Raw genomic sequence first — 17,943 nt, forward strand, 5'->3', positions numbered from 1 at the left:
GGCTTACCCAGGGGCTCTGCATCCTTCTGATCAGCTTTCCTGTGCACCAGGGTTGGATACGTGACTGTCAGTTTGCTGTTGTGCTCCTTTCGGACAACTGACCGCCCAGTCCTAGACAGGAGGACAGTTGTAATTGAGGAGAGAGAAACCCCAAAGGACACTGACTAACAGCTGTGATACTCACTTGCAGTGGGGACATCGCTTAGCATTCATGTGTGTCCTCCAGAAGTAAGCAATGAGTTTGCTCTTGCTCTCACAGACATTTTTCACCTGTTAGAAAAAGGCAAAGAACCTCAGAGTGCCATTTGAAGAGAATCCAGTGTGTATTCATTCTGTGATTTTCACCTTTTCTGAAACAGCAGAGGAAGCCGCCCCCTTTCCTAAACAAAAATTTCCACAGAACCCTAATAGAGCCAATCTCTGACAACTACTGAGTGACTTCTTTCCTTAAGTTTCCTCATTTATAACAGGTGAATAGGAATAGTGATCACCTAAGCTGTTAGTAAGGTAAAGAGATCATGAATGCAGTGGGGGGATTGGAACAAAGTACTTAATAAAGCTAGTTTCTCTTACTTTAATTTAAATAAACCTCTCTGGAGGCAGCTGGCGTACCCACCCTGTAGCCTCCCTGCAGCCTCCCTGGGATGGACCTCAGGGCTCTAAGAAAAGTACACCCGCAGCTAAGCTGCATGAGTGGTCCCAGGTCTGGCTGCCATCGAGACCCACTTTGGCCCTACCTCAAACCACTTCAATAGGAATCACTGGTGTGAAACTTGGGCATGAGGTGAATCAGATCTCTAGTTTTGCAGGTTGATTATGGACATTATTCATTCATGGAACAAATTAATACTTACACAGATGCTATGCAGGAACAAGGAGAAGGGAGGCAGCAGTAGTTCACAGGGTTACAGAGTGAAAGAAGAAAAGAACATAGACCTCATTCTCCAAGTAAGACTAAGCGAGAACATTGCTGGCCACTGTACCTAAACTACCTAATTTCATCTAATCTCATCGGTCCTGTACGCAGGCATCAAATAGGAGGACACGGTGACTCAGGAACAGTGATGCAACTTGCAAGGCCACAGGCCTCCTAAGAGACAAAGCTGGGATTCGAACCCAAGTCACTGTGGGAAACCGAAAGTCTGTGAGTGTCAGAGCTAACAACGAAGTGTTCCAGGTAGAGACAGGATAACGCACCTGTGAGCCTTGGGACCCCAGGAGGTTGTTCTGTACAATTTGGGTTGTATATTGTTCTAATTCTTCCTGTATTTCAAAGGCAGTAGGATCAGCATTTTCTTCCAGAAACTGAAAAACAAAGAAAACAATATTATCGAAGTAAAGCAAGTGTACAATTAGCAGCACCACTGGGCCAGCCTCTCCAAGAAGGGGAGAGTTTAGTTTGAGGGGAGAGAAGGAAACCTCATGGCTGCTGTGTTGTATTCTCAAAACAGTGAGGCTGTTAAAATCAAATGAGTATATCCTGCTTCCAATAATGGTGGGCTAGATTATTCATACCAAACCTAAAACTGAAAAGAATCAAGGCAGGATAAAATGTTTTTCAAATGTTAAAGCCCCAAGAAGCCAACTGGACAGTGAGGAACATCTAGATCTAACTGAAGGGAAAAGAGGAATCTAGAGGGTCAAGCTGCAAGGGGCCCACATACTCCGATGTGGGACTGTTGCACCACACAGCTCCAGGACAACCATCAGTGCAGTTATGTCCCCCTGGGGAAGGCCCAGACAGGCTTCCATAATGCTCCCTGGAGCTGTGAGACATGGCAGCACTGGCCTTGGGATTATTTTGCAACTCAGGAATTTTGAACTTTTCATTTTGGAGGCCTCAAACAATGAAGGGGACAGAAATCAAAGCCTAGAGTTAGTGCAGGGACAGGAATCTAACAGGATACCTTCCCTCCCATATCTTACCCCACAAACACAGGAAGCTGGGAACCCAAAGGACTATGCCCTTGGGAACTAAACTAGCCCTTGAACAGAGTCATTTGGATTCCAATTGCGCAGCAATCAGGCGACCATCCGCTCTGTACCTGGACTACAATGGTCCCAGGCCACCGAGCACACGGCAGAAGCGGCAGAAGCCTCTTTAGAGGAAGGCAGCATCATCCTAGGCCTCAAATTATTTCTACAAATAATTTTTTAAGTACAATGACAAACTGTCAAAAATAAGCACACAAGAACAGGAGAAAGAGAGGGAGTTTCTGGGAGTAGGGACAATATCTTGACATTGAAGGTGAGCATATGGGTGACAGTAGTTTTAACTATTTGTTAGACTGTATGTATGATTAATGCTTTTCTGTGGATATCTTTTACAAAAAATTTTCCTAAGGTAGGCAAGTAGGCATCACGAATAATTTTGTGCCAATAATTTTGAAACTTTAGATGAAATGGACAAATTCCTAGAAAAATACAATTTAAGTAAAGGTTTAAGAAAATCTCTCTCCCTCTCTCTCTCTGTCTCTATGTCTCTTTTGGGCCAGTTTGATATGGGGTTAACTTTTTAGTTCTGTTCCCTGGAAACTTCATAAAAGTGGAAACGTCAATTGTGTTATTAGGCAGCACTGCCGATGGTAAGAATGACTTCTACTGGTTAGACTGTATCTGAACTAGGAAGACAATGAAGAACTATGAACACCTGGTGGGAAACCACAGCTCTGAACTTCCCTGGTGCTAACTAGGCATGTCTGTGAGGGTCTCTGGAAGCTGGGCCTATAGAACTGTCACAAAAGACACTGATTCCTATTTGGGGCCTGGGGGTCCTAGGCCAGGGTGGCTCCGTGTCCATGGTGTGATCTCATTCTTCTGCTCTTGAACTTGGAGAACCAAAGACTAGACTTTGGCTGGCTGTGAGAACACCCACTGAGGTGAAACTGTCTGGTAGCACGCTGCTGGGTTACTATGTCTCCAATATGACATGAACTTTTTCAGAGCACTTTAAAGAGAGTGAAAAGAGAATTCCCTAACTCATTTCACAAGGCCTACATAATCTAGATAATCAAACTCAAAAGGACAATATGGGAAAGGAAATTTACAAACCAATGTCACTCATGATCACAGGTGCAAAATCCTAAGCAAATATTAGGAAATCTAATCCAGCAACATATTACAAAGGCAAATTATCGAGAACAAGAAATCCCAGGAATCTAATTTTAGTATAACATGAGAAGAAGAATTAAGAAATTCACCATGTGACCTTGTTAAAAGAGAAAAATTACCTGAAACTTTCAGTAGATACAGAAAGTTTTTGATAAAATTCAACATTCAACCACCTTCACTAGCAAAAGAGAAATAGAAAAAAAGTCCTTAATCTGATAAAAACTCTATGAAACTTCAGTAAATGTTATGCTTACTGGTAAAATATTGAACTGTTTCTGTTTTTTAAAAAATATAGTTTACTTTTATATTGACACAATCTCAAACTCACAGAAAAGTTTCAAGGACATGTAACAAACCTTTTCTCCTTGAACTATTTGAGAGTAAGTTGCTGATCTGATCTCATTGTGCCCAGAGAGGTGAGCATTTCCTACAAACAGCGACCTCTCTAATATGACCACAATACAATAAAAAACAGTAAATTAACACAGTAAATGACTACCACCTAATCCTCAGACACCATTCAAGTTCTGCCAATTCTCTAATAATGTCCTTTACAGCAAAAATACCCAGTTTAGAGCCGCCTGTTCCATTCACTTGTCATGTCTCTTTAGTCTCTCTCAGTCACCTAGTGTAACTTTAAAGGCATTAACACTTCGAAGAATTAAAGGTGAGTTAAATCTGGGTGTGACTGATGTCTCCTTGTGATCAGATTCACACATCTTGAGCAGAAAAGTTCAGAAGCTCTGCACTGCTATTCTCACTACATCCTATCAGGTAGGGCATGATTTCAATTTGTCCCATTAGGTGACCTTCACTTTGACCACCTGAATAAGGAGGTGACTGCCAGACTTCTCCACTGTAAAGTTACTTTTTCCCTCCTCTTTGTAGTTAACAAAGATTATTTGTGTGCGAGTGGGATTACTTTGAAACTTTCAGTTCATTCATTCATTTATATCACATGAATTTCATGGATTCCCACTTTATTCACTGGGTTATAATAGTATCATCATTTATTTTTATGCTCAAACTGTCCTAGATTAGGCCAGAAGTAAGCCCTCCCAGATAGCTCATGTGTCATTCTGAAATGTCACCATCATTCTTTGAGTACCTACTTGCTCTCTGGCACATGATATTCCAGGTTGATCTTGGACTTTATCAGCCCTAGAATCAGCCACTTATCCCAAAAGCCCTTTTAATGGAGAATGGTATTTAGGAGCCAAGACATAGGCACTAGGTGATTGCTAACACCACTCTAAAACCCTCTCAGAGACAGAACTAGGGAATGTATGTGCATACACATACCCACCTTTCACATTAATACTTTCAATTCCATTCTAAAACTACAGGACTGATTCTGGGTCTTCTCTCGTTCATGTATTTGTAACTTCCTCCTCTGGTAGTATGAAATCTGGCTGTTGTTATCCTTACTATATGTACTTATTTGATCAATCCCCCTCCCTGTATGTAACCACTCTCCCATCACTGCCGCCACCTCCTCCTATGCATGACCTCCTCTCAATCCAACATTTCTCCTGATGAACCCCCTCCTCACTCGGTTTGGGCTCTCATAACCCACACCAGGCCATCTAGCATGGGCACCTTCTTACCTGACTTGGGGGCTCACATCCCATGCTGAGCCTTCACCCCAAACGTACATTCTTCTCACTCTATCTGAACTCTGGCATTCCCGATGGGCTGCCCACACATGCAGAGATGCTCTCTCCCCTTGAATGCTTTTCTCATCTTGCCTGGACTCTGACAACCCACACCAGGTCACACCTGTGTAGAATCCTATCTGCTTGGCCCACTGAAGGTCTTTAAGATTGAATTATTCAGGAGAAGGAAGGGGCAGAGGAAAGGTGAAAGGTTTCCCTTGGTGAGAAGAAACAAGACAAGGATGGATGCTATCCCTTTAACACAGTAACGTAGATCCTAGCCACCAAAATAAGGTTAAAAAAAAGAAACAAGACATATAAGGACTGGGAAGAAATAAAACTCACAGGTGATGACTGTGTTGAAAATCTAAAAAATGGAGATAAAGTACCAGAATTGATGAGGTGCTTTTGCCAGACTGCTGCATACAAAAATAAGTATACAAAAATGAGTAATATTTTGATCTACAAACAGAAAATGAATTTTAAATAAGACATTTATAATAGTACCAGAAAATGTGAAGCAATTATTAATCACATGAGAAAAAAAAGCTCTACAATAGAAATCTTGATTACTATCCAAGTAATCAAACTAATCATTACCAATAGTACCTCCTAAAGATAGCTTTTACCTGCTAAAATGATGCAATACAAAGTATCCTATATCATATAGGTTGTGTTCATACCAAAATGTGAAACAAGTAAGGAAATAATCAGACAATTCCAGGATGTGAGAAATCCTACAAAGTGTTAATATCTTCCAAAAAGAGTCAATATCATAAAAAAAGAATTTTCTGTATTAAAACACCCTACATTAAAAGAGACCAAAGAGATGCACCTTGGGTCCAGGGAAAAAAAGCTCCCCAATGGGTAAAATGGTGTTTCTATGTTGTTTTCATTAACATTTCTTCAGTTAATCTATGGCTGCATGTTTTCACACCTAGAGTTTGGTATCCAGTGACAAGATATAAAGGTCAAACATGCTGGTGACTATTCTCAGGGACAACATGCAAACAGCTCCGATCCCAACCACCTGGGCCTGCCTAATTTCTGTGGCAGCCGCCGCCCACTTACCCTGCTCAGAATTCTCTCTAGCTCGTTCACTGCTTGAAGGGCTCCAACCTCCAGAACTCTCAGCTGGCAGACCAGGAGGTGAATCACAGCCCGGGGGCAAGTCAACATGTGGCAGTTGAAACAGGAGCCCCGGAGCAACAAGTACAGTTTCTGAAGAGAAGGAATAAAAACAAGCAGGATCTTTAGAAAGAGATATAGTGGTCAGGGTGACTTTCAGTGTACTTCCAATTTTTTATTTTAAGGAATTAGTTTATTCCCTCAAGAATTCCACTTTCCCTATAAACCTAGAAAGGCCTGCGTGGCCCTAAGAAGTTGATAAATAGTCCTCTATATTTTCTTGATGATTTCATTTTAATCGATTAAAATTTGAAATTTACTTTGGGTCTGAGATAGGGAACTACCTTTATTTTATTTAACTAATTAAGTACGCAATACTAAATTTAGTCAAGTATTTAGTATTTAACTAAATACTCTTTCCCTGTAACCCTGGCTGGTTTGGCTCAGTGGATTGAGCGTCGGCCTGCGAGCTAAGTGTCTCTGGTTCGATCTTCCAGTCAGGGCACATCAGAGAAGGAAAACTCTGATTCCAAAAAACCGCCGCTGCCTTGCGGCATACCTCTTCAGGGGAAAGGCTAAGGGAGTAAACCCCGACAGAAAATCCGGAGCCGGAGTCCCTAAGGCGGTTTGACGTTGTAGTCAACACCGGCAACTCCTGCGGCGCACCTGAAGCCAAGCTGTATTGACTCCGTCTTTCCCTTGGACCCTTCAGCTGCGAAGAGAGGGGGGGTCTGCTGCATGGGCAACAGCAGACCCTCCATATCACCCTGCCCAGGCTCTGTAGCTTCAGCTTCACTGGAGAGGACACTCCAGCGTCATCGCAAGATGTCGATTCAACACGGAAGGAGACAGATACCGTGTCACTCCCGAGTCGGACTGCACAGCCATTCTCGGTGGTGCAGATGGACTCTTAAGAAGCTACACCATCGTCTCTCGAGACGGACGGCTGCCGCCGACGACAACGACTCTTTCCCTGATACAATTAACAGACAAAATCATGTCCATGTACGCTTTCACCTACAGAGCTAGGCTAAACAAATAGGACTCTAGACAGGAGCTTCATTCTTCGCTCACCCTCAGGTCTTCCCAGGCTTTGCTGCTCCAGCCACCAAGCAAGAGCCTACAAAGTTGCCTGAAGACCTCAGGGAGGCTTGGAGAATCCCAAAGGTCCCTCTACTGCCAGGGTGGCCCCACCTCGATTTCTGAAGGGTGTCAAGCGCCACTGAAACAAAAGGTCCAGGGGATGGATGAAAGCTTTCCTCCCCACCTGTGAACCGAACCAAGCTGTGGCTCTTCTCAACTGGAATCAAACTGAAATTCATTTACTTAGGGCTAGGGGCCAAGTTGAATGTACTGGATTTAACTCCTCAAGGTTTAAAATCTCATCACTTTCAACCAGTGTTGGGAGCTAACCTCCTCAGCTCCCTCCTGCGGGGAAAAGGGCAGCCCCACAAATCCCACCAGCAGTGCTGAGACCCATGCATCCAGGGCGGTCTAGGGTAGAACATACGTCAAAGAGGAGAGGATTGTACACAGTGAGCGGGAGCTCAATGTGGCCCAGGTGGCCGGAGCAGTGGTTGAAGTCCTGCACGCAGGTGGAGCACACCTCGTTGGAATCCGCAGGGCCCAGAGCTAAGTCGTACAGGCCATTGACCGATGGGTTCCCCAGGCTGTCCAGGTATCGAGGGTTTGTAATGGATTTAACACTTAACTTCCTAAGGAGATAAAAAAGACCAAGGGAAAACTAAGGTTACTTGACTTCTTGGATATTTCCTCTTCACAGTAAAATGATGATTTAAAGTGTTTCCTCAGACACGCTGACAGAATCTGTATCCACTGTGCTCACTGCTGCAGCTCAGCACATAGCAGTGAGACTGAACACAATGGCTGCTCAATAAATACATGCTGAACAAGAGTGGTAAAATCATTAAAAAAAGATTTAGTGCAAATCTTGCACTGAGCACATTGGGTGACTTTTAAAAGGAGCTAAGTAGCTACTACGTGCCAAACGCTTCTTTTTTTCTCTCCCCTTTCCTTTCTCTCTCTGTAAAATCAATTAAGAAAAAAAATTTTTTAAAGCCCTGGCCAGATAGCTCAGTTGGTTGGAGCGTCATCCAGATATGCCAAGGTTGCGGGTTCTATGCTGGATCAAGGCACATATAACAATCAACCAGTGAATGCATAAATAAGTGGAAAAACAAATCAATCTTTCTCTTTCTCAAATCAACTTAAAAAAATTCCAAGTGCTTTACAAGCAGTATTTGGTCCTGATTTTAACACTCTGATATGGCATCACTAGATGCATTTTTCAGAGTAGGAAACAGGCTCTGAGCAGTTAGGTGATTTAACCCAGGTGACACAGCCAAAAAGGGCAAGGAGGGAGGAGGTGAAGCAGGTTGGGGAATGGGGAGGATATGGACCAGACTAACTCTAAAGCTCACAAGTTCAGTAAAGGGGAGGTGACCCAATAATACCTGTATAGTCCAACTGAAGTATTTTAAACACAAATATGCAAACCCTTGAGAAATATAACCTATTTTATTAAAGATTTCATCACCGTGTTTTATATTTGGTTTAGAGGGCATCGACGAGATGCCTAACTACTCTTACCAAAATTATTCTCATACTAAGTTTGCTTTTTAACATTTTTTTTCTGACTTAGAAAATAAAGATTTTGACAAAGAAATCATCCATTATGCTAAGTGAAATAAGCCAGGCTGAGAAACACAAATATCAGATGATCTCACCTAATAAACAAAACAAACAAGCAAGCAAAATAGAACTAGAGGCATGGAAACAAGGAACAGACTGACAGTGACCAGGGAGGTGGGGGAAGGGGGGAAAGGGAGGGAAGAAAGGAAGGGTCTAGTCAAGGAACTAATGTAAATGATCCATGGACTTGGGCAACTTAATGGGGATTGACTGTGGGAGAGGGGGGAGGGCAAAGCAGGGGAGAGCAAAAAGGGTAAAATGGGACAACTGTATTAGAACAACAATAAAAAAAGAAATTTAAAAAAAGAAAGAAAGAAATCATCCAAATCTCACAACCTAGAGAACATCTATAGGCTTTTTCCCCTATGGGTACATTTTTAAAAAATGTTAACTGGGATCTTTTGGAATTTTTAGCATTGCTTGTGTCCACTGTCACTTAACATTCAATGAGTGAAAATTTTAATAACTAAAAATTCTTTGGAAACATAATTCTTAAGAGTTCCAAAATCTTTCATTATAAGGCAATTAATATAACTCATTTAACTAAACTCTATTAAAAATAAGCTTATGAAACCTATCTATGCAAATATCTTTGCATAGGAATAATTCAAACTTCTATTTCTTAAAAATATAATCATTTCCTCAGTAGAATGGAATCCATGAGTCAAACAAAGGGTGCAAACCTTGCATTCCAGAAAAGGTGGGCTAACGGAAGATTGTCTTACCCAGCACCGAATCTTTGCACTTAAAAGTCTTTCCAGCCCTGGCTGGTGTGGCTCAGTGGGTTGAGTGCTGGCCTGCGAACCAAAGGATCGCCAGTTTGGTTCCTGGTCAGGGCACATGCCTGGGTTGAGGGCTGGGTACCCTGTTGGCGGTGTGTGAGGGCAGCCAACTGATGTGCACATTGTTATTTCTCTCCCTCTTTCTCCCTCCCTTCCCCTTTCTAAAAAGTAAAATAAAATCGTTTTTTAAAAAAATCTTAATTTTTTCATTATTGTTCTACACGATCTCCTTCCATATGAAGACATTAATCTTTTACTAATATGGTGGCAAATATTTTTCCTAGTTTATAACTTACCTTTCTTCTTTTTTCATGCGAAGGTTTATAAATTCTTGAACAGCTTTGTTGAGCTACCCCTCATGTACCATACAGTGCATCCATTTAAAGTGTATACTCAGCATTTCCCAGTATATCCATGGAGTCACACAACCATAACCACTATCTAATTTTATTTTTTTACTTTTTAAGATTTTATTTATCTATTTTGAGAGAGGGAAGGGAGGGAGAAAGAGAGGGAGAGTACAGCGAGGTGCATTTTCCAGAACACTGGGAAGCTAGCAGTAGTCATTGTTCAGGAATACCTGGACACTGACCACACTCTCCTGCTTTGATCAACCTGAGAGTGGGACCTAATGGGCAGGAGAGCCCCCTACTGACACAGACATTCCCTGTCTGAAGACACTGTTAAGTTCTTCCTGAACTGTGACTTATGAACCAAGTGTAAAAATAATGGTGGTGTTTCAAGAATGAAGAACAGATCCAGAAGACCCTACTTTGCATAATAAGTGTCACCCTAAAGGCCGCGGGAGGCTACATGGAGACCTGTTGACATGGCTCTTGTCTACATGGTCACTTTGCTGCAAGCAAGCTAATTACATGAGAAATTTAATCTAACTCCATGTTGTGTGTGTGGTCTCTTACCACAAACCTGGAGCCCACTTGCAACCTTGAACTGGATAACCTTGGACAAAATACTTAGCTTTTTTTTCTCACCTAAAAATTCACCAATGCGACAGCTTAATTATGGCGATCAGAAGATAACACATATAAAATACAATGCTTAGAACAAAGTTTCTCTATCTTGCTGGGGAAAAGGAGGAAGTCCCTCTAACCATGGCAGGAACAGGATGGAGAGGAGGGGTAACCAGCAAGAATTGCACTGAAGAGAATAGAGCTTGAGACTGATGGACTTGGGTTTGACCTATGCTGCTTTCTACAGTCACTTTATTCTCTGGACCTGAATTTCCTCTCCTGTAGCTGGAGACACCATCACAAATGGCTGCAGTAAGAACTGAAAGCGCACCCTGGCCGGTGTGGCTCAGTGGATTGAATGCTGGCCTGCAAACCAAGCGTCGCTGGTTCAATTCCCAGTCAGAGCACATGCCTAGGTTGCAGGCCAGATCCCCAGTTGGGAGCGCATGAGAGGCAACCACACACTGATGTTTCTCTCCCTCTCTTTCTTCCTCCCTTCCTCTCCCTCTCTAAAAAAAAAAAAAAGAACCGAAAGTGCCAAGTGCTGAATAGATGGCTCCCTCATCCATTCATGTATGCACGTGACAAATCTATCTACTGAGGGCTTACTAAGTGCCAGACACACTTGTGTTGGGAAAACAGACAAGATCTCCTGTACTCAGGGGCCTTACTTTCTATTGGAGAAAGACAGGCAGACAAAAGCCAAAATAAGTAAGTATATAGTCTGTTAAATGGCAGAAAGTGGAGGAAAGTAAAGCAGGAAAGGGGAAGGATGATAGGGTGGGCTAGTAGTCTGGGAAGCTCATACTAAGAAAGATGTACGATACTTGAGTAAAGGCGTGAAGGAGATAAGGGAGTTAAGTCATGCAGTCACCCAGGCAGAGGGCTTTATAAGAGAAAGAAGCAGGGAGTACAAAGGTCCTGGGGTGGATGTGTGTCCCCAGTGCTCTGGGAATAGCAAGGATGCCAGGATGGCTGGAATAGAGGTGACTTCAGTGAAGTAGCAGGGGCCAGAATGGCCTTCCAAGCCATTCTGAGGTCTTGGCTTTTACTCCAAGTCAGATGGAAAGATATTAGAAACTAGCACAATAAAAAGTGTCATAATTATTGAAATTTCCCAACCCTAGATACACATAGGGCTACAATGTTCTATATTTGCTCATGCAGTTTCCTGTTTGAAAGCTCCACAATTATTATTACTTTTTAATTCAAGCAACCTAAAACACTTTTGCTTTTGGATGAAATTTTATCTATGGCTGATTCTGACATGAGAATTTCTGGGCTAGCATACTGTTTCCAATGTTACCAGACTTGGTGCTTAGGAGTTTACTTATCCATTTACTCAACCAGAGTTGAGGATAAAAGAAAGGAGATATACAGTAAGTTTAAGGCTAGTAGAGGAAGACAGAAATATGAACAGGCACAAAAAATGACTAAAACATCTGTAACATCTGGTAAACAACTGTACTAGGTATGGAAAGACCTCAGAAAATAAGGTTGAGCTGAGCTTTAACAGCAGCAGAGATATTCTCCATGTGTCTGTTGAGGGTGGAAGAAGAGAGACAGAGGGAAGGAGAGGACACTGCATGCTGAAAACAGTCTGTTGAAACATCCAGATATTGAAAATTCATGGCAGACTTTGGAATGTGCAAGTGGTTTAGTATGCCTAGGGCCAGGGGAAGGATAATGTTACAGCTAAAATCTGCATGGGCCTGATCATGAGCAAATCTGTAGGCTAAGCTAAGAAAGTACCTTTACCTGCATGCGATGCAGAGCCTCTGGAGGGTTTTAAGGGTGATGTGATCACATTTACATTTTGGAAGAATAATTTTGGCAGCAATGTAAAAGATGAATTGGACAGGTGTAAGGTAAAAGACATTTCAAACAAGAGATAAGGGTGTGACCTAATGTAGTAGCAGTAGTGATTGAAAGGGAAGGTACAGAACAAAGTTATGTGGGTGACACACAGTAAGAGCCTAATAAATAAATCAGCTGTCAGGAAAGACAGATCTAGAATTATTTTCCAGTCACAAAATACTAGTGACCATTTTGCACTAGACTAGGTATCCTTTTGGATGGGCTTTTGGTATATGAGTTTAAGATCTCTGTATTAAATTCAAGTAGAGATGTCCAGAAAACAGCTGAAGAAATGAGTCTGAAAATCAGGGAAGTAAATTTTGTCTGGAGTCATAAGTTTGAGAACATCAATCATGAAAAGTGGTAAAACTGTCATAAAATCATTAGGACAAGAAAGGCAGTATGTCCAGAACAGAACTTCAAGGAACACCAAGGTTTAAGCAAAAGAGGAATGAGCTAAGGAGCCTAAAACATATTTGAATTTAAATCATGAATGCAATGATCTTGTTCACCAATGTGTCGTTAACGCCCAGCATACTGCCTGGCAAAAACTGAAAGATCAATAAATATTAGTGCGTTAATAAACCGATCAAGGAAGGAAGGATGAACTTGTCACAGAAACAGAAGAACCTGAAGACAGTAAGATTCTGGAAGAGAGGAAAGTTTCAAGGGTGTGGTCAAGATTGTCAAATGCTACGGTGATCAAAATGAGGACTAGCGTCCCCTCGAGTTAGTAACTAGGCAGAGTATATAGGGGGTCCTAGCAATGAGAAGCTGTAGCCTGACCTGAATCAAGGATAATTATTTTATAGACAAGACTAAGTATATGCTTAACTAACCATTTCGGATACACTACAATAACTTCACAAACGCTGGTTAATTAACGAGAACACTGGCGAATTATAACGTTGCAATCTGGAAACCTCCTCCTCCCCTGGGCAAACTTTTTCGCAGCCCCACCGGGTTCTAGGTAGTGCACGCCAGCTCAAGACGTTCCCGGTACTACCGGTCCCAGCAGGCCACGCGCCCGACAACCATGTACTCAAGACGATAAACTCGGTGCTAGACTTTTTGGGAACAGTAGTTTATAAGGGAGCGACACAACGAGACAAGCCCCGCACGCTTCCCACCAACTACTTACTTGAGCTCTTCGGCCGAATACATCCCGAAGGAAATGCCCTGCAGCCGCCGCCAGGGCATGTTCTTTGATCCCGACATCCTTCAGGTCAGTTGCGGGTTCTAACACCCAGAAAGAAGTGCCACACACTATTACTAAGTCCTTAACAGAGCCACAACCTCGCCGCCTCCATGTGACTAAAACTGCGCTTGCGCGCGAGTAACACTAGCCGAGATGAGATTTACGTGGACGAGATCATTTCCTCTCTGGGGGGGAGGAAGGATGGTAATTTCACCCCTCTCACTAGCCCTCTTATTTTGAAAACAAACATACATGGCATTAAAATGATCACTTTAGAAAATTTCTTCGAGGCATGAGGTATATGGAGACCTTAACTTCCGTGATGAAGTCTTTCAAACCAGGAGCTTGTAACCTATTTCATGATTGCTTTCGATTTGTTCGGTGTCTACCAATAGCCGAGCTATTCCCACCCACCTCCCCTCCTCCCTTGGTGATCCAGAAGTTGGAAGGCATGCTTTCCCAGCATACACTGCGACGAAGGAAAAGATGGCGGCCGTGTCCTCCGTTCGCTGCTTGAGGGTCCGCCGCAGGCTTTTCCTACCGCTGACGAATCGGCAGGCAGGTCCTCCTGGACGGGCCCCTAGTTGCAGGTGAGAGAGGCTTGGGGAACTCATGAGAAGACCCAGGTGTCAACCTAGTCCTGTGTATCTCCTTTTTCCCGAGAACTGTGGAACGAGGACAATACTGTGGAGTGCGCATGCGCCCTCTCGTAACCGCGTGCTCCAGAACCGCAGGTGCAGAGCCTGCGGCCTTGCCAGGAAATTGGAACGCACTAATTAGGGAGACATTTATTGGTTCGCTAGCCTACTCAGGAGTTAGAACTGCAGACGAGACTAGGATTCTCTTTAGGGAGCCAGTATTGAGGTTAGTATGTATGTTAGCAATCCCAGTTTTTAAAAATTATTTGTTTTCGTTTTAACCCAACTAGGGGAGAACTCTTACGATTTTTTCAAATTAAACGTAATTGATGAGCGTCACCTATTTTCGTCTCTCAGTCTCAGTGCAGCTGTAATTTAATTTAGGACATCTTAGAATTCAATCTTTGTCAAAGACAACCGTGATCTATATGTCCTAATGTCATAAGAAACAACCCGATTTGAAAGAGTTGATCCCTGGCAGAAAATTATTGTTTTAAAGATGTGTCTTGAATTTTCGGAATGATAACCAAAGTCATTTATGAAGGGAATACACAAGATAAACAGTGCACATTATATGTGTGGTATGTTGACTTTTTTTTGTGTGGTCACAAACTTTTAAAACTCAGTCCTGAGTCAGTGATTATGTATTTTGAATTTAAAAAAAATGTCAGCAGTTCCGAGTATAAATTAGGACATACTATTTGGTACTGTCCTGATTGTTGAAGGAAGTGGATCAAAAGGCTGTAGTGATCTTGATTTGCCACAATTGTTTTAAGTTGGTAGACTGTTATTAGGGCAGTATGGGTGTAAAATTAGCTCATTAAAATTGTCCCTTTTAACTTTAGTGTTTTAGATTCCCAATGTTGAAAGTCCCTTACATATTTCAAATCAGCTGTTCAACGTGCTAATAAAATTTTCCTTTTTTTTCCATTGATTTTATTTAATGAAATTGCCTGGTAAAATTTTTTTTGACCACATTGTGTCCATATCATATCTATTTTGTAATGGTTTTGAACTTGGTGTTGCGACCATGCCTTCTCAGTGTACATTGGCATGGATTAACCCATCATTTTGATCCTTAGTACAGTAATTGGAAAATTTGAGCTCAAAGTGCACACTGGTGGAGGTGAAGTGGGAACTTCATTCAGAGTATTAACTTTAGGGCTTTTATTTTTTGCAGATTTTATTCTGGAAGTTCAGCCCTCCCACAGGGTGAAAGAGCTGATGTGACAGGTATATAAAAACATTGAAATAATTCAGTTTTTATATTAATATATTGCACTTCTTTATAATAGTGTTATTAGAAAATTGATCCACTTTGTTTTATTTTTCACATTAAGGGATTGAAGAAGTAGTCATTCCCAAAAGAAAAAGTTGGTGAGTGTTTAGTCATTGTTTATACATCAAATGGTTGAGTGCTTAATTCTGAGAAAACATTCTTAGGGAAGGATTCAGTAAAATGGAGAGCATTCTTGGGGAGGGAACAGCTGAGGGAGGAAAAATTTGGGAGCGTAAAAGAACTTAAAAGAGGAAGGTGGAAAGTAGTGAGAGAATGGGGAATGAGATTTACGTAAGAGTAAAAAGATGCTGTACTGAGTTTGGGTTACTGTTTACAAATAGTGATTAATCATGAGCATAATTTCTTTTTCTTGAAAATAATTTCTTTTTTTACGGAAGTTCTCATATGTTTGGGAGACCAGACAAAAGTATTATCTTTATAGTCTTTAATGAGATAAAGTAAATGATGTGGACTGCAAAATTTCGCCTTTTTAACTCACTGAACAAATTGCCTTACTTATTCAACCTTTGTTGAATACCTAAGAACTAAAACTTCTTCACAAAAATTCTTATAGTAATTATATTATTGAATGCATTTAAAGGCCCTCTCAAAAAGCCAGATCTTTCCTGAGTATGATCTGAAGACTAAGGTTAATTTTTTTAAAAAAAGCTTTCTTAAGTTACAAAACTACTCATCATTACTGCCAAAGGTGGCCGGGATAAATCGAACATGCAAAAAGGAAACAAGATTACTAGCAATCACACTACTCAGAGGAAGAGGCAAGTGATTTAATCTCTGTGCCATAGTAAAATGTAGGTAATGATAGTACTTACTTCATAGGGTTAAATAAGCATTTGATTAATGCCTGCCACATTGTCAGAGCTCAGTAGATGATAGCTATTATTTTTAAGTTCTAGGATATGACATTTTTTATATAAATTATCTGTATACATTTAGTTTAGTAGAGTTGATTTTTTAGATGAACTGTTCTATATTTTGCTTTTAATATTTAATTACTACATAGCATTTTATTATATCCAGGTTCATTTCTGTCTTCCCTGGCCTGAGAATCAGAACCAAGATAAGAGTAGGAATAAACATATCCATGAATGAGTCATTTTCATGAATAGCATTTAAGTACAAAGTGTTTTACCAGCCTCTACTGCTGAGGAAGATGCTACAGGGAATACAAAAAAGGAGCTTTTGGAAGGTGTGCCCAGATGGCTTATGATCTAATCCAGTCCCATGCATATTTTATACTTTGTACCTTATATTGCATGTGTATATAACTTGTACACATGATTAGAGGCAACACAGGATACGATATAATTCAAGAGTGGTTGTATTCAATAACCAAAGTGAATTTTATAGCAAAGTGTAGAAATTTACCTGAACCTTAAAATGAGTAAGATTATTTTATTAGCATCATAATGACCTGGGAATTTTGTTTAGCATGCATATTCTTGCAAGTAATTCTCGTGAACCCTAAAGTATGAGACCCACAGATAAAGAGAACATGGTCATGATGTGGGAGGAGGCCAAGCAGGCAGGCCTGTGAAAAATGCTTTGTTAGAATAGGAGAAGTAAGATAGTTGATACAGAACATTGGTTGACAAACTAAGCCCATTAGCAAGAATGGTTTTTATGTATTTTATAGTTATTCAAGTTGCAGTGTCAATTAAATTTTTTTGGAACACAACCTCACTCATTTGACTCATTTGATAATATGTTGTCTGTAGCTATTTTTATGATATACCGGCAGAACTGAAGGGTTGCAGTGAAGTCCCTGTTGCCCCAAAAGCCTAAAATATTTACTGTCTGCCCCTTTCCAAAAACAAGCGACTGATACAGGTTCTCTGATAGAGAGCATCTGAATTTCAGGGTCAGGAATTTATCCTTTTAGACTGGGTAGAAGCTATGAGAACTACATATTACTATTGCCTTATTTTAGAGGTGAAGTGTGATGTGAGGCTGTGATTTCCCAGATCTCTCAGGTGCCATGTAAGACCTTAACAAATTGTAAAGAGTCATTGTAAGTTTTCATATGTAAATGTGACATGATCAAGGCAGTGTTCTGAACAGGTTAATCTGAATTATATAGTTATTTTAGGGTGAGTAGGGAGCCCAGTTATGATCAATGTATAGGTAACTGGGCTCATAAAAGAAATGGATACTGAAACTTATCAGATTGGCAAGGAGACGGTGGTCAAATAAATTTGTTGATAGGGCAGTCAGTACTTTGGAGAGATTTGTTAGAATCGCAGTTTAAAATGTGCATATCTTACTGGTTAGACATTCTAAAGGAACACTTGAATATACCCAGAGACATGGGTAAGACAGTTTTTTATAACTTGGGAATGATAACAAGTTGAGCCAGCTTAAGTGCCTATTGATAACTGAATGTATAATAAAAATGGTTTTTATTCAGTATAACATTTAAAGTAATCAGATTTCTATGTAGTAACATGGGTAATAACAGTCGAACTTAGAAAGCACATACACGGAATGACAATACATGTTTTTTATGGTGATATGTATATGTAAAAGTACCTTTTAAAAGTTCTGGAAATACAAGCACCAAACTCACAGTGGAGTAGGAAAGGGTTACGAGA

General features: G+C 41.0%; 2 protein-coding genes across 2 annotated transcripts in view; one reads left to right on the top strand and one right to left on the bottom strand.

Annotated features, from left to right (window-relative positions):
- Nucleotides 1-13,569, bottom strand: part of POLR1A (RNA polymerase I subunit A) — a 77,473-nt gene extending 63,904 nt beyond the window's left edge. The window contains exons 1-6 of the mRNA XM_090281659.1: nt 13,358-13,569; nt 7,405-7,609; nt 5,838-5,987; nt 1,198-1,305; nt 185-270; nt 8-111 (exon numbers count right to left, since the gene is read on the bottom strand). Of these exons, the coding sequence (XP_090137785.1) occupies nt 8-111; nt 185-270; nt 1,198-1,305; nt 5,838-5,987; nt 7,405-7,609; nt 13,358-13,434 (730 nt within the window). The 5' untranslated portion in view covers nt 13,435-13,569. The remainder of the gene's footprint in view (nt 1-7; nt 112-184; nt 271-1,197; nt 1,306-5,837; nt 5,988-7,404; nt 7,610-13,357) is intronic.
- A 297-nt stretch (nt 13,570-13,866) lies between these two features.
- PTCD3 (pentatricopeptide repeat domain 3) overlaps nt 13,867-17,943 on the top strand; it is a 28,431-nt gene continuing 24,354 nt past the window's right edge. Inside the window, exons 1-3 of the mRNA XM_090281660.1 lie at nt 13,867-14,004; nt 15,233-15,285; nt 15,393-15,429. Of these exons, the coding sequence (XP_090137786.1) occupies nt 13,901-14,004; nt 15,233-15,285; nt 15,393-15,429 (194 nt within the window). The 5' untranslated portion in view covers nt 13,867-13,900. The remainder of the gene's footprint in view (nt 14,005-15,232; nt 15,286-15,392; nt 15,430-17,943) is intronic.

Source organism: Furipterus horrens, unplaced genomic scaffold (genome assembly GCF_987537825.1).
Source record: "Furipterus horrens unplaced genomic scaffold, mFurHor1.1.pri manual_scaffold_6, whole genome shotgun sequence".
In the NCBI taxonomy this organism is placed as follows: Eukaryota; Metazoa; Chordata; class Mammalia; order Chiroptera; family Furipteridae; genus Furipterus; species Furipterus horrens.